Raw genomic sequence first — 13513 nt, forward strand, 5'->3', positions numbered from 1 at the left:
CACGTGACTCCCTTCAAGCTGTCCCCTCCTTCTTCCCCTCCCCAGGTCCCGGCGAACGCTGGGGTGGACCGGAGGCTCCCGGCCGGCGGACTAACTGGATCTCCGACGCTACAGCCATTTAGGCCGGTGCCCTTTCCCGGTAACTCCTTCCCCGCGTGACGCGCGGAGCCGCGGACGCGGCAGGGCCGGGCAGGCTAAGGAACCTCCCTTCGTTTCCTTCCCGTTGCCGGTCCCTGCTGGGCCTGGGGGGAACCGGGAACCGACCGGGCCCGGACCAGGGCTCTCGGAGGGCAGCAGAGGAGGCAGCTGTCTCCTGGAGGGTTGCGACCTCCGGCGGGAGCTGGAGGCGGTGCTCAGACTCCGCGTGTCTCTCGGAGCGTCAGCCTGGTTTAGGGGTATTACCCAAGGGCGGTAGCCTACCTGTTGGGCAGGTGGTTTCCTGCCCTGAGGCCGGCATTGTCAAGCTTCTGTGAAGTCTGCAAAAGAACTTCACAGCCCCCCGCCCCGCCACTTGGGCCCTCGAACGGGAGGCGACTGACACAGTTGAATAAGACAGTTTGTACAGCACGATAGAAAAATAATTACAAGTGTCATTCATTGACTTGACCCTGTGCCCAGTAAATACTTTACATGCATTTAACTCCCGTGTTGACCCTTTCAAGATGTGTTATTCACCCCATTTTTTTTTAAATAAGGACACTGAGGCTTAACAAGTTTAAGTAACTTGCCCAACATCATAAAGTGGTGGAGAATGGATCCCAATCTTAGCCTGACTCCCGAGTCCGTGTGCTTACCCAGTAGCTACATCGCCATCCGGATTTGTAGCGGACTGTGCATGTTTTGTGGGACAGGATAGGTTATAGGTTGCCTGAACGAAGAAGAAACTGGTTTTAGGGTTTTATTCGGCATGCATCCAGCCAGTTGGCTATCCGGTGGGTCAATTTTGTGAGGACTCCCAGGCCGCATTTAGACCTCTACGTGTCAGAATCCACTGCTGCTATACAGCTTTTGCCCACCCTCATAAATGCCACAATAGACCCTTGAACCTTAAAATGTGAGTACTTTATAAGAAGTCAAGATAAATAAGGCCCTCGGAAAAACTTTGTATGATATCACCAAGATCACAATCCTTCTGCACATTGGAGCACTATGTTGTTTTTTAACCAGCCGGTATTGGTCACAAAACCCAGTGTGAATTCAGTCCCTACACTCAACCAGAGGTGGAGCTTTAATACTTTAAGACCATGTGTGGTCTACAGTCTTTGTCACCAGTTGCCCTTCACGTGGAAAACTTAATTTTTTCTCACCACTCTTGCTCAAACGGAAGTGAGAGAGTTGGGCATTTCTTGAGGTCTGCATTCATAATGACCCCATTGCTCATGATCGAATTAAAAAACCGCTTCATTTCCTTGTTCTGTTGGGCTCGGTGAGAAAGAATAGAATCGGAGCATATTGAGTCATAACTGCAGCTTTGTAAGAGTATTTCACTCTGGTATTTCTGCTTATTTAACTCCCAGTAACGTCACCACTGTCTCATTTTGTGATTTTGGGCATGGTCAATCTTATGGTTTCATGAATTTGTTTAGCATATGCTCAGTGAGGTATTCTGAAGCCTTGGGTTTCACGTTGACACTACCACCGATTGTCAGAATAAGTGAAACAGAGTATTTTGAGCTGTAGCCGCCCAGATTTTCCCATTGGTCTTCTCGCATGTGCTCATTATTTCTGCATCTCATTTATTTTCCATCACTTCTAAAGCTTTTCTAACCCAAGGATTTTCTGGAGAGGTGCTATTAATTCATATCGCTCATCTTTTCATCTATAGAAGTTCTTATGTATAAGTAGTAATGAGATTGTGTTGGAAACTACAGTCAAACTGCTTGACCCTTTTTCTGCAAAATATCTTTTGTTTGTTTTGTTTGTCATCTTTATGTCTTACACCTTCACCTAAAGAGCAAGACTCTCCGGGTTTCCACCACTGAACCTTGTTGCCTCTTCCATCATTTCAGCTCTGGCAAGGAAGAGAAATGGAAGTGAAAAAGTTGGCCATTTCCTGGCAGTTCTTGATAGTTCTGGTTTTCATCCTGCAAATTCTGTCTGCGTTGGATTTTGACCCGTACCGCGTCCTAGGGGTCAGCCGGACAGCCAGTCAGGCTGACATTAAAAAGGCTTATAAGAAGCTCGCCCGGGAATGGTAGGTGCCACAAAGAAATAGTTTAATGTAAGCTAAGCCGTTTTAGCAGGGAAATGAAGCCTCAATTATGATCAGCTTTTATTTGTCTCTGTTTCTGTGTTCAGTAAGTATGTAATATGCCTGTCTAAAATATTTCTTTGGGAGAACTAATGTTCGTGTTATTCTATAATTTTCCGTGATGTGACTCAAAGCCTGTGTTACTGTGAAACCCCCTTAATTGCCGAGATACCATTAGCATATTTCATGTCAAAGTGGGAGGAAACTTTAATTTTTTAAATATATATGTACTCAGAAATGGAGGAACTACCCTTCCCATGACGTTGTTCATAAAGTAACTCTTCATGAGCCTCATTGCTGAAGCAAACATTTCCCAATCCTGTCTTCTAGATGAATTTTTAAGCTGTAAAAAAAAAATTTTAGAGTAGGAGCTTTTTGCCCTTAATTTTAAAAGAATATTCAGGAATTCAGTATATTACTTTATAGAAAAACTAGAATTTTACCTGTAGCTCTTATATATATGCTAGGGAATGTACAAGTGTTTATGACTTAGCAGGATGGCAATACACTTAAAACTTAAGTTAGTCAGCATCAGTTTCTTGCACTAATGCTACGGGGTGGCCAAAGTGGAAGTGTTGGATTATGTAGCTGGAGGGGGCAGTGGGGGGAGGGAAGGAGAGAAAGGACCAGGCGACTACCAGCTGGGGGAACCAAGCTTGAGAACAGAAGGAAGGGGTGGGGTGGGAGCATCCCTGAGCACCTGCCGGCTAGGTGCCAGGTTCTGTTTTGTGTGTGTGTGTGTGTGTGTGTGTGCGTGTGTGTGTGTGATCTCACTTAAACCTCATAATTGCACTGTGAGGGAGGGCATGGCCGTCCCTGCTTTACGGGTTGTTAACGCTTGTATTACCTGTGGCTTCCATAGTTTGACCTTCTGCACCAACAGCTAGTTGATTGCTTTCTTGTTTTTTGATCGCTTGCCCATCCGGGCAGAAGTAGGAGTGAGTGGGTGAGCGTTTGGGGCAGGAAGGTGGGCAGGACAGAATCGCTGCATGCAGGGGACATCGCAGGGTGTGTGTGACTGCCCGACACTGTTATTCTTCAGTAAAACATGTCCCCTAGTTTTAAACTGGTCGCAGTACAGGTAAAAGATAGCTTTAAAATAGAATGTTTTGAATAGATATTTTAGACCAGCAGTTCCAGGCCTTTTTGGCACCAGGGACTGGTTTCGTGGAAGACAGGTTTTCTGCAGACCAGTGGGCGGAGCATGGTTTCGGGATGATTGGAGGCATTACATTCGGGCTCACCTCCTACTGTGCCGCCCGGTTCCAAACAGGCCCGGGCTGGCACCCGTCTTCGGGCTGGAGGTTACGGACCCCTGTTTTACACCACATTCACATCATGAAGAATCCGGGATTGGTTACTAAAAACACAATCTCTAATTATGTGTGGCCTCTTTCCAGGGACTCTCTATACAGCAAAGTTGGTTTTCGACATCATTTCAGACTCTTGCCTCTTTATGTTTAAAGCAAGAATTATAAATCTGCAATGAACTTCTACGGTAGTAACACTCTTTTGGCCAGGATACGGCCTTTAATAGCATTTTAAAACCAGAAGTGACAGCTTCAGTGTGTAGGACCTACGAAAATGTACAGCTTTGCCTTTGCTGTCTTCCAGAGCTGAAAAGGATGTTATATTAATTAAACGAGCCATATGCTTCTCTTTCTTAATTAGATTCTCTCGAGGAGCAATTCATCAGCGTGTATAAAGTATCATTATCATCCAGTGAAACTCTGCCATTTTACTGTATCTCTGTATTTTCGCTGTACTATTATTTTCTGCTGCTTGGGCCGTGGCAGTGCTTATCACTAGAATTGTTTCCTTTTGTAATGGTTTCACATGCACTGAAAACAGCAGTGTTTCCCAGTTTGACTTTTCAAAAGGAACTAAAGCAGGGGGAAGTAGTTAATTGTCAAATTGGATTTGTAGCTTTCCTCTGTCATGTTTTACTACTTAATAGCTTTGCTGAGATGTCTCAAGAGCTTGCCCCTTGCTTGGTGCAACCACTTAAAAAATTACTTTTTCTCTCAGGAACACTGTTTGTCTCCCATAATTAAGTTAGTTCATGCATGCTTTTCTTTTGCCATCTACAGTGACAGAATAAACACCTCCCACTCCAAGAAGAAGGTGTCGTAAAGTTTGATTTGAAGCAAATGGGTATAGCACAGTCAGTCACCAGAACAGGAAATTGATTTGGCTAATACTTTACTGTGTTGGTTTTTAATATTTATTATCACTACCTTCTGTATTTTTCAAACTCTGTTACTTTTTAAATTTTATTTATTGAGTTTAGAGAGAGGGAGGGAAGGAGAAAGAGAAACATTGGTTTGTTGTTCCATTTATTTACGCTTCGTTGGTTGCTTGTTGTATGTGCCTTGACCGGGGATCAAACCCGCAACCTTGGCGTATCAGCATGATGTTCTAAACCACTGACCTAACCAGCCCGGGCCTGTGTTACTCTTTCAGCCTCTCTTTGTATTCCCTTAGAAAGGCAAATAGACTCCAGTAGATGTGTATATGCTGCAGTTTGTAAAATGTTTCACAGACGCAGAAAATAGCATTGGACAGTACTTCCCTAGAGCTGAAGTTACCCTTTAATGTTTGCAACTCTGTATTGTTTTCCTGTGATTAGAAAAATATCCCTTCTAAGCTGAAACTGTCCTGTGGTTCCCCCACCCCCCCCCCGGCCCCCGCCAATTCCTGGGCCTTGGCTTCCTCTGTTGCAGGGTCTGCGGTTTCAACCCAGCGGCCCTGACCACTCGCCCTTCGGTTCAGCCTCTTTAAAAGCCCCTGCCTGCCCTCCCCCCTACAGAGCTCTGTGTGTTACATCTTCATTTGTGTGATCCTGTCGTTTTTATCTTCTCAAGGCTTTAGCCTGACTTTGAATACTGAAAGCACTTTTTTTGTCATCCAAAAACATGCTTTGAAACCGCCACCTTGTCCCCTTAAGTCCCACAGTTTTCATTACACCTGGCGGGGTTTTCCCACAGATGCTCATAACAAGGATCCGATATGAAGGCGGATGTCAGCATTCAGCAGCGAGCCATTCGAGGTTTCCTTATTTCTGCAGAAATCAGAATATGTGGTGTAATTCATTCCAATGTGTTCCTACTAGAATATGTTGGCGAAGTTGTAAAAATTTTTTTTTAATTTTGATGTACTCGGTGCTGTTCTTAGTGGTCTTTTGCTTCCCGGTGGATATTCTCTTCCCGGAACCTTTGCTGCAGGAAAGTTACCAGAAGTAATCAGAAGGGATGGCATAAAGAATAAGACCTGTAGCAGAGTCTCAGTGAAGTGAGCACTGAAAAATCAAACCCTGATCTGGATTGCAGGGGGTTCTGAGGACAGAAAACCCAGCCCCTACTTGCCAGGACTTTCGAGTCCCCAGAGCTGAACTCGGTATAAACACAAGCAGCTTGCAGAATAATATATGGCCGCAAGATGGACAATGTCAGCTGTGTATAATAACAAGTATTTGTCCTCCTGTTAGTTGAAACCACTTACTTAAATTTGGAGACTTTGCTCACATCATACGTAAAACGTGGCCTTGACATCATTATTCATTGTCAGATAAAAGGCAGTCGCAGGTAGAACGGGATAGCCAGAGTGATAGTGAGAAGTAAAACGTTCTGATTGGAACACCAGCAGCAGGATGCCATTTGAAACATGGTTGTTACGGAGCAAATTCACGTCGCATCCTTAAAGCTGTCTTTTCCTGTGCTTACCTGATTTGTCAGAAGAACTTGGTATCACTGATGGCGTTCTAACATCGGGATGAGATGCTTCCATCCCGGGAAGAACAGTTGGTCCTTACAGATAAGCGACTCTAGCTGCCAGTTACAGCAGCTTTAGCAAGGTTTCGGAGCAAGGTGGAGGCACACGCATTGCCCACCTTTCCCAGTGAAAGGCTGCAGCGCTGTCTCCCATTGGGCTTTGAAAATGTGCCCAATTGAAATAGTTCTGGAAGAGCATGCCTGTGTTAAAGTTGTAGTTTTTTATAGTTACGTGAAGCAACTGATTGCTCCTACCATTTATTTTTTAAAAACTGTCCCATCAAAATGGCCTTCCATTGGCCTCCGATTGTAGCGAACTGTGTGGGTGAGGATGTGAACTGACCTTGTGCGGAACACGAAGTGCATTCTCACTTCCGTCCTCTTGTGTTTCAGGCATCCTGACAAAAACAAAAACCCCGGAGCCGAGGACAAGTTCATTCAAATTAGCAAGGCCTACGAGGTACGGTGTCGGGCTTCGGGGTGCAGCCTTTAGCTCTTATAAAATGTGCCCAAATGTTTTGTAACATCCTCAGGCAGGGCACGTTCCCTGTGCCCTTGACCCAGCTTCTAGGTGATGAGATGGACCATATTTGGTCATATCCAGTATGTCAAAACTAGTGCCTGAAAACGTCAGCTCTTTAAAAGAATGGCCTATTTAAAGGCTTTAATTGGAACTGTAGAATTACCCTGAAGGTACGTCTTGATTTCCTTTTTAGAAACTTATATTACGTGCTCACTCCGGCAGCATGTATACTAGAGGCTTAAACAACTACAGCCCACTTTGCCTGCAGTTATTAACATGACACAGGGTTGCCAGTGTTGGGTCGGCCAAAAAGTTCACTTAGTTTTTTCCATAAAAGAAAAGACACATTTTTCATTTTCAACAATAACTTTATTGATTTGGATATTTTGAGTATGTCGGCTCTCTCCTGCTATTGGCTTCTAGTGGGTAGAGGCCAGGGGTGATGCTACATCTTCCAGATCTTCCAGTGCGTAAGACAGCCCCACAGCAAAAATGCCAGTAGTACCAAGAAAGTTCACAAACCACTTTTGACACATCCGACCAGTCACAGCCCCTTGTGCATACACTGCACAAATCTTTTTTTTTTTGCGTTTCAGTTGCGTTTTTACCTTTCTTGAAATAACAAAGCATAATATGCCGAAAATGTTGTGTATTTTCTTCCATCTTCAATGTGAAAATGGCTACACAAAAATTCACCAATTTTGATTAAGTTTTTTTAAATGCACACTGACAGGACAGCTGTCACAGTACAATCTAACGAAATTGTTTTGAATGAAGTTAAAGACCACTAAGCACAACCAGAGCCATCGTACGGGAAAAACTAAACGAACTTTTTGGCCAACCCTATTTAACCACAAGATGTTCAGCAGTTTCCTAACTCGTCGGCGGGAGTGGTTCTATCCGGAAGACACACAAAGGCAGGTCCTTGGCCCCCTGTGCTGCGCAGGGTGATGCTCTTGAGTAGACAGTGCTCAGCGTGTGGAGTGGCACGTCATCCACAAACAGCTCCTTGAGTTTTGGGCTTCAAAGTTATTTTTCTTTTCTTTTTTAAAAATTTTATTTATTTATTTTTAGAGAGAAGGGAAGGGAAGGAGAAAGAGAGGGAGCGAAACATCAATGTGTGGCTGCCTCTCACGCTCCCTACACTGGGGACCTGGCCCGCACCCTGGCATGTGCCCTGCCTGGGAATCGAGCTGAAGACCCTTTGGTTCTCAGCCCGCATTCCATCCACCGAGCCACACCAACCAGGGCCAAAGTTATCTCTAAGTAAAACAAAGTCAGCTAACATGCAAGACGCTGAACGCAATTCTGTGGTCTTTTTGGTGTTCACAGCTTTTCATGTTTTGGTTTGAATCATTCCAACATAAATGGCATGACCCAATAAATGTTCTTGTGCGCAAGCCCAGGTGATCAACATTATGTTAGGTTCCATTTGTTTCACTGATGTGATTAGTGTTACGATGGCTCAAAATCCTTAAATCCAAACTGAGCATGAGTATTTAAGTGACTGAAGTAATTTGGTCTTGAAATACTTAATGATTCTGTCTGATATGTTCATTAGAATATCTAATTATGTCATATTTTTTTTAAAGATTAAATTTTTTAAAAGATTTTATTTATTTATTTTTAGAGAGGGAAGGGAGGGAGAAAGAGAGAGAGAGAGAGAAACATCAGTGTGCGGTCTGGGGGCCGTGGCCTGCAACCCAGGCATGTACCCTGGCTGGGAATCGAACCTGCGACACTTTGGTTTGCAGCCTGCACTCAATCCACTGAGCTACGCCAGCCAGGGCTAATTATGTCATATCTTTACATTTACTTTCTTTCCATATCTTCCAAGCTGCTTACAGAAAAGTTCTTTGGGTAAACGTTTATTTGTTCTATAGATTTCTATTTTTTTTCTTTCTTTATAGATTCTTTCCAATGAAGAAAAAAGATCGAATTATGATCACTACGGCGATGCCGGCGAGAACCAGGGCTACCAGAAGCAGCAGCAGCAGCGGGAGTATCGCTTCCGCCATTTCCATGAAAACTTTTATTTTGATGAGTCCTTCTTTCACTTCCCCTTTAATTCTGAGCGGCGGGACTCGATTGATGAAAAATATTTATTGCACTTCTCGCACTATGTGAATGAAGTGGTTCCGGACAGCTTCAAGAAACCCTACCTCATTAAGATCACCTCAGACTGGTGTTTTAGCTGCATCCACATCGAGCCTGTTTGGAAAGAAGTAGTTCAGGAACTGGAAGGACTGGGTAAGATCATTTCGTTCACTGGATGATGTTTAAATGGGAGAAGGTGACTTTCAAATCTTGAATTTTATGGGATGTTGGGGAGAAGGGACAGTGTGATTTCTCTTCATGAGTTCATGGTGACTGGTGTCTCCCCAGGACTCATTTTCAGAGAGGGGAAACGTAGCAGCCACTGTCATTTTGCATCACTGATTTGAAGCTTTGTCTCTGTGGTCTCCTCACATCTTGTTGGGGCCCAGTACGTAGGAGAAGCTTAAAATGATTGGCGAGCAAAGCAGCCTCCCAGCGTCAGTGTTCGGGCTGCTGGTAGTTTCAGATTATTTGCGTGGTATTTGTGACTGCACTCCATGCATTCCTTTGCTAGGGCTGTCGTAACAAAGAACACACAAACAGCAGAAATTTGTTTTCTTGCCGTTCTCGAGATCAGAAGTCCAAGATCAAGGCAGCGGCAGGGTTCTGGCCTCGGCTTGCAGGTGGTCGCCTTCTCCCTGTGTGTTTACATGGTCACCTCTCTATGTGTAATGGGTTTGCTGTCTCTCTTTCTGTGTCCCAAACTCTTTTTACGAGGACACCAGTCACATTGGATTAGGGCCACCCTGTGGCCCCATGTTAACTTCTTTAAGGCCCTGTTTCTGAATGCAGTCACACTCGGAAGCACTGGGGGTTAGGGCTCTGCGGGGCCAGGGCGGACACACGTCAGCCCATGACACAATGGCTGTGAGTTCCCATTCTAAGTCCCAGATGAGCCTTTCCTTTGTTTCTAGTTTCCAGTTAGTGCCAGGAGGATGTTAGTGATCCAGGGAGGATATTTATGTTAGTGATTCCTTAAAGCTGGAACTACTGAACTAAATGTGTGTGTGCGTGCGTGTGTCACAGGCACTAGCAGGCCTGTTTTTGAATAACTAAAAAGAGACGAACGCACAGGGGCTGAGAAGCCTGTGTTTCCCTGGAGGGAACACTGATAACCATCGGTTCATTGGTTCTAAAAGAGAAATGTTCAACCTTGTTCAGCAGCACTCAGCTGCTCAGATTCATCAAAATACTTTCCTCGGATTGAACATGAAGTGAGAAATTTTGTATTAAGCGCCTGATATAAAGCACTTAATGAACGAACCTTAGAAAATTTCTGATTACTTGATTTCCTGGTTTCACAGTAACATTTTTGAAAGTGCCTATTTTATAAACCCCTTTGAAAATTTCTTCCTTACATGTATCAGTCTACTTTCTTCAACTCATTGAAAATGGAGCCCCCGCTGTTTACTTATTAGCTAAGGCCTGGAAGGTGGTTGGAGGGTGGCTGGCAGGAAACGGGTGAGGAGGGTTCCGGGCAGAGGGAACCGTGCAGGGAAACAATGAGCGTTCTCGGAGGAGCCCGCAGCAGCGGGTGAGAGAGGAGGAAGCAGGAAGAGCCGGGAGCGGGTGAGCAAGGAGCCTTGAATCCAGGCTGAGGAAGCTGGACTCGACTTTATAGTACGTAATAAAGCCGAGGAGAGTTTTTGCACAGAGGAGTGACCCAGTGAGATCTACGCTATAGAAAGCGAACTCTTAAAGCTGCGTGCAGGACAGACGATAGAAGGGGAGCACAGGGGCAGGGAGGCCACCAGCCCTGGCAAGACAGCAACCGCCGGCCTGAATCAGGGCCGTGGGGATAGGGAGCGGTGGGCAAGTGTCGGATACCCCCTCCTGGGAGGTCAGGGTTTCATTTTCACACCCAGGAATTACCTAGTGGCATTTCTTCAACTATGGAGACACATAAAAAGGCTTCATGGAAGTCTCCCGTGCTTTGCAGGTGTGGGGATTGGCGTGGTCCATGCCGGGTACGAGAGGCGCCTGGCCCACCACCTGGGAGCACACAGCACGCCCTCCATCCTAGGAATCATAAACGGGAAAATCTCCTTCTTCCACAACGCAGTCGTCCGTGAGAACCTGCGACACTTTGTGGAGAGCCTTCTTCCAGGGAACTTGGTGGAGAAAGTAAGTACCTGGCTGGGAAGCGGTTGGCAAGGTGCCTGGCACCGCCGAGCGCCCGGAACTCGACCTGTGGTCGTCCTGAGCAGGGCAGGGTACGTATTCGTGAAGTGAGCACTCAGACTAAGTCGTTTCAGTGCAGTCCGTCCGAGGCTGCAAGCTGGACGGGCAGAGGGACCCCAAGGGTCCCTCCCCCTAAATCCTCACCATTCAGATTTCCACCGTCACAGGAACCTGAGCCTGAAACGACAGGGACTCCTGCTTTCTAAGCAAAAAACTAGAGCCCAGCATGAAATACAGGATTTCTTTCTGACTCCTGACCTTGTTCATTTGAAGATACTTTTCTCATGAGAATATTCAAAGTCAGCTACATTTGATAATGGGCTTAATGATCGTATCTATAGAAAACACCAAATCTCATGAAAACAAATCTTATGCTTGGAACTTTCACAACGTAGAGTGACGCAACGGTGGTTACAGTTCACAGACAAAAGGTTGAGCTAAAGAAGCCAGGCACGAAAAGTTCATACTGGTTTATGGCTTTTATATTTAAGAAGCATTTTTGATGTGGCTCAGTGGATTGAGTGCCGGCCTGCGAACTGAAGGGTCACCAGTTCAGTTCCCGGCCAGGGCACGTGCCTGGGTTGCGGGCCAGGTCCCCAGTTGGGAGTGTGCGAGAGGCAACCGATCTATGTTTCTCTCGCACATCAGTCTTTCTTCCCCTCTCTTCTTTCCTTCCCTGTTCTCCCAAAATAAATAAATAAATAAAATCTTAAAAGAAGAAGAAGCATTTTCCTCCCAGTCTCTTAAGTCAGGGATCAAAAGAACTAGAACAAAATCCTTGTTTTGCTTTAAATGATTCCTTCCTTCAGCAACACCAGGGAAAGGGAACGTCCAGGCATTTCCACATTCCCTGTTCAGAGACTGTCCTGCCAGGGTCATTAGCCCCGGAAGAAATACTTGTTGGGGTTAGCTTGAAAGGAAAAGGTCAGAGAGTCTTGTAGCCTCCTAAAACCGTGATAGGTTGTCCTGGTAGGTCCTCAGACCTTCATACCGTACCTGTTCTGTGCCTGGCACTACGATGAGTGTTGAGGACGGTTTTCAGGAGCTCACCTCGGCCTGCAGGTGACGGAGCCCTGAGCAGCGGAGAGAACTGATCAGGGTGAGGTTCTACGTGGATCATTCTGGAAGCGAATGGGAAAGACACTTTTTTGAACTATTTAAAATTTTCTAGATAGAAATGTAATTATATATGCTTTTAATTTGTTCTTTCAGTAGAATTATTTTAAGGCATGAACAGGGAAACACAAAAGTAGTGATTCAGACGGCAAATGAAATTATGTGATGTGTAGGTGAGGTCGGCCCCCTTAGTTTTATTTAAGCTGTTTTAAAAGAGGGATTGGTGCATTATCTTCTGTATTAGATTAAAGTTAATAGATTAAGGTTAATAGATTTCAAAGGACAGTCTATAAGCAAGAACCAGCTTTGAAAGCTCAATTTTTTTAAATAAAATGGCCAGTAATTGTTTTAGAAAAGATGATTTCAGTCGGTAAGAGTTGCAGCACATGAAAATATGAAATTAACAATCTCTATTCGTTTTTAAAGTTTTAGGCAAATGAAGACAAAAGACTAGTCGTTTGCATTTTTTAGTTTTTACAAAAGAACATTTTACGCATATTTGATCTTATTTAAATATCTACTGAATAGATTATAATACAACTGTTGGAAATTAAATATTGAAATGAACATCCTCTTTCCAATTGAAGGTTACAAATAAAAATTACGTCAGATTTCTCTCTGGCTGGCAGCAGGAGAACAAACCGCACGTCCTTCTGTTCGACCAGACGCCCATCGTGCCGCTGCTGTACAAGGTACTGCACGTGCTGGCGTGGCGGGGAGAACCTGCAGCCCGAGCGTCCCCTCCGTGAGTGACAGCTCATCCCTGAGGAGCCTTCATGGCCATTCCCTCAAACACCGCGCATCGGGCGCTGCTGGTGCGGTGCTGTGCTGTGTGCATAATAGCACTGACTCTTGGGAAGAGGCCAACGGCCCGGGCATTATCCCCAGACACTGAAGCGTATGGGGGTTGTGTGGCCAACCCAAGGTCTCCCCCCAGCGGGGGAAACATCGGTTCCCTTGAAGCCTGTCTGACTCCACGCCTGCCCTCCGAACGGTACCCTGTTCTACGCACACATCCAGCACACCTCTGCTCATCACTGTGACGTGAGGTGGTCCCTGCACCTTACGTAATTGGGGCACAGGTACTCCTCCGACACGCCGTGCCACCACCCTACTCATCAGTAAGATGAGCATTTTGCTCTACCTGAAAAAAAGTAGTTGCGTTGAGCTCTGTCGGTGCGGTGTTCGTGCCAGGCGCACCACCGAATTCCTGCAAGTGTCCCAGGGTGACACAGCCTGCGCAGGGCTGCGTAGTCAGCTGGGGTTCATCTCTGCCCGCTGATGCGAGCGAGCCACACTGGATTCGTAATTCACGCGCCGTGCTGTTGATTTCATGTCTTCCCCTCTGTTACGCCCTGACAGCTGACTGCTTTTGCATACAAAGATTACCTGTCATTTGGCTACGTGTCTGTCGGTTTGAGGGGGACAGAAGAGATGACGAGACAGTACAACGTCAACGTCTACACTCCCACCGTCCTGGTCTTTAAAGAAAACATCGACAAACCCGCGGACGCGATCCAGGTACGTGTGGTTTCAAGGTCGCCCTCCCGTTCTACCGCGGGCCTTCACGTAAAC

At 45.7% G+C, this 13513-nt stretch overlaps 1 protein-coding gene across 2 annotated transcripts in view; it reads left to right on the forward strand.

The window, feature by feature from the left end:
* DNAJC16 (DnaJ heat shock protein family (Hsp40) member C16) overlaps positions 1-13513 on the forward strand; it is a 23488-nt gene continuing 9975 nt past the window's right edge. The window contains exons 1-7 of one of the 2 annotated variants that reach the window (XM_028513671.2): positions 1-139; positions 2010-2194; positions 6415-6481; positions 8455-8794; positions 10581-10765; positions 12526-12630; positions 13301-13459. In XM_028513671.2, the coding sequence (XP_028369472.1) occupies positions 2028-2194; positions 6415-6481; positions 8455-8794; positions 10581-10765; positions 12526-12630; positions 13301-13459 (1023 nt within the window). In that variant the 5' untranslated portion in view covers positions 1-139; positions 2010-2027. The remainder of the gene's footprint in view (positions 140-2009; positions 2195-6414; positions 6482-8454; positions 8795-10580; positions 10766-12525; positions 12631-13300; positions 13460-13513) is intronic. The other variant, XM_028513674.2, reaches the window with a different exon arrangement.

Source organism: Phyllostomus discolor, chromosome 5 (assembly GCF_004126475.2).
Source record: "Phyllostomus discolor isolate MPI-MPIP mPhyDis1 chromosome 5, mPhyDis1.pri.v3, whole genome shotgun sequence".
Classification (NCBI taxonomy): Eukaryota; Metazoa; Chordata; class Mammalia; order Chiroptera; family Phyllostomidae; genus Phyllostomus; species Phyllostomus discolor.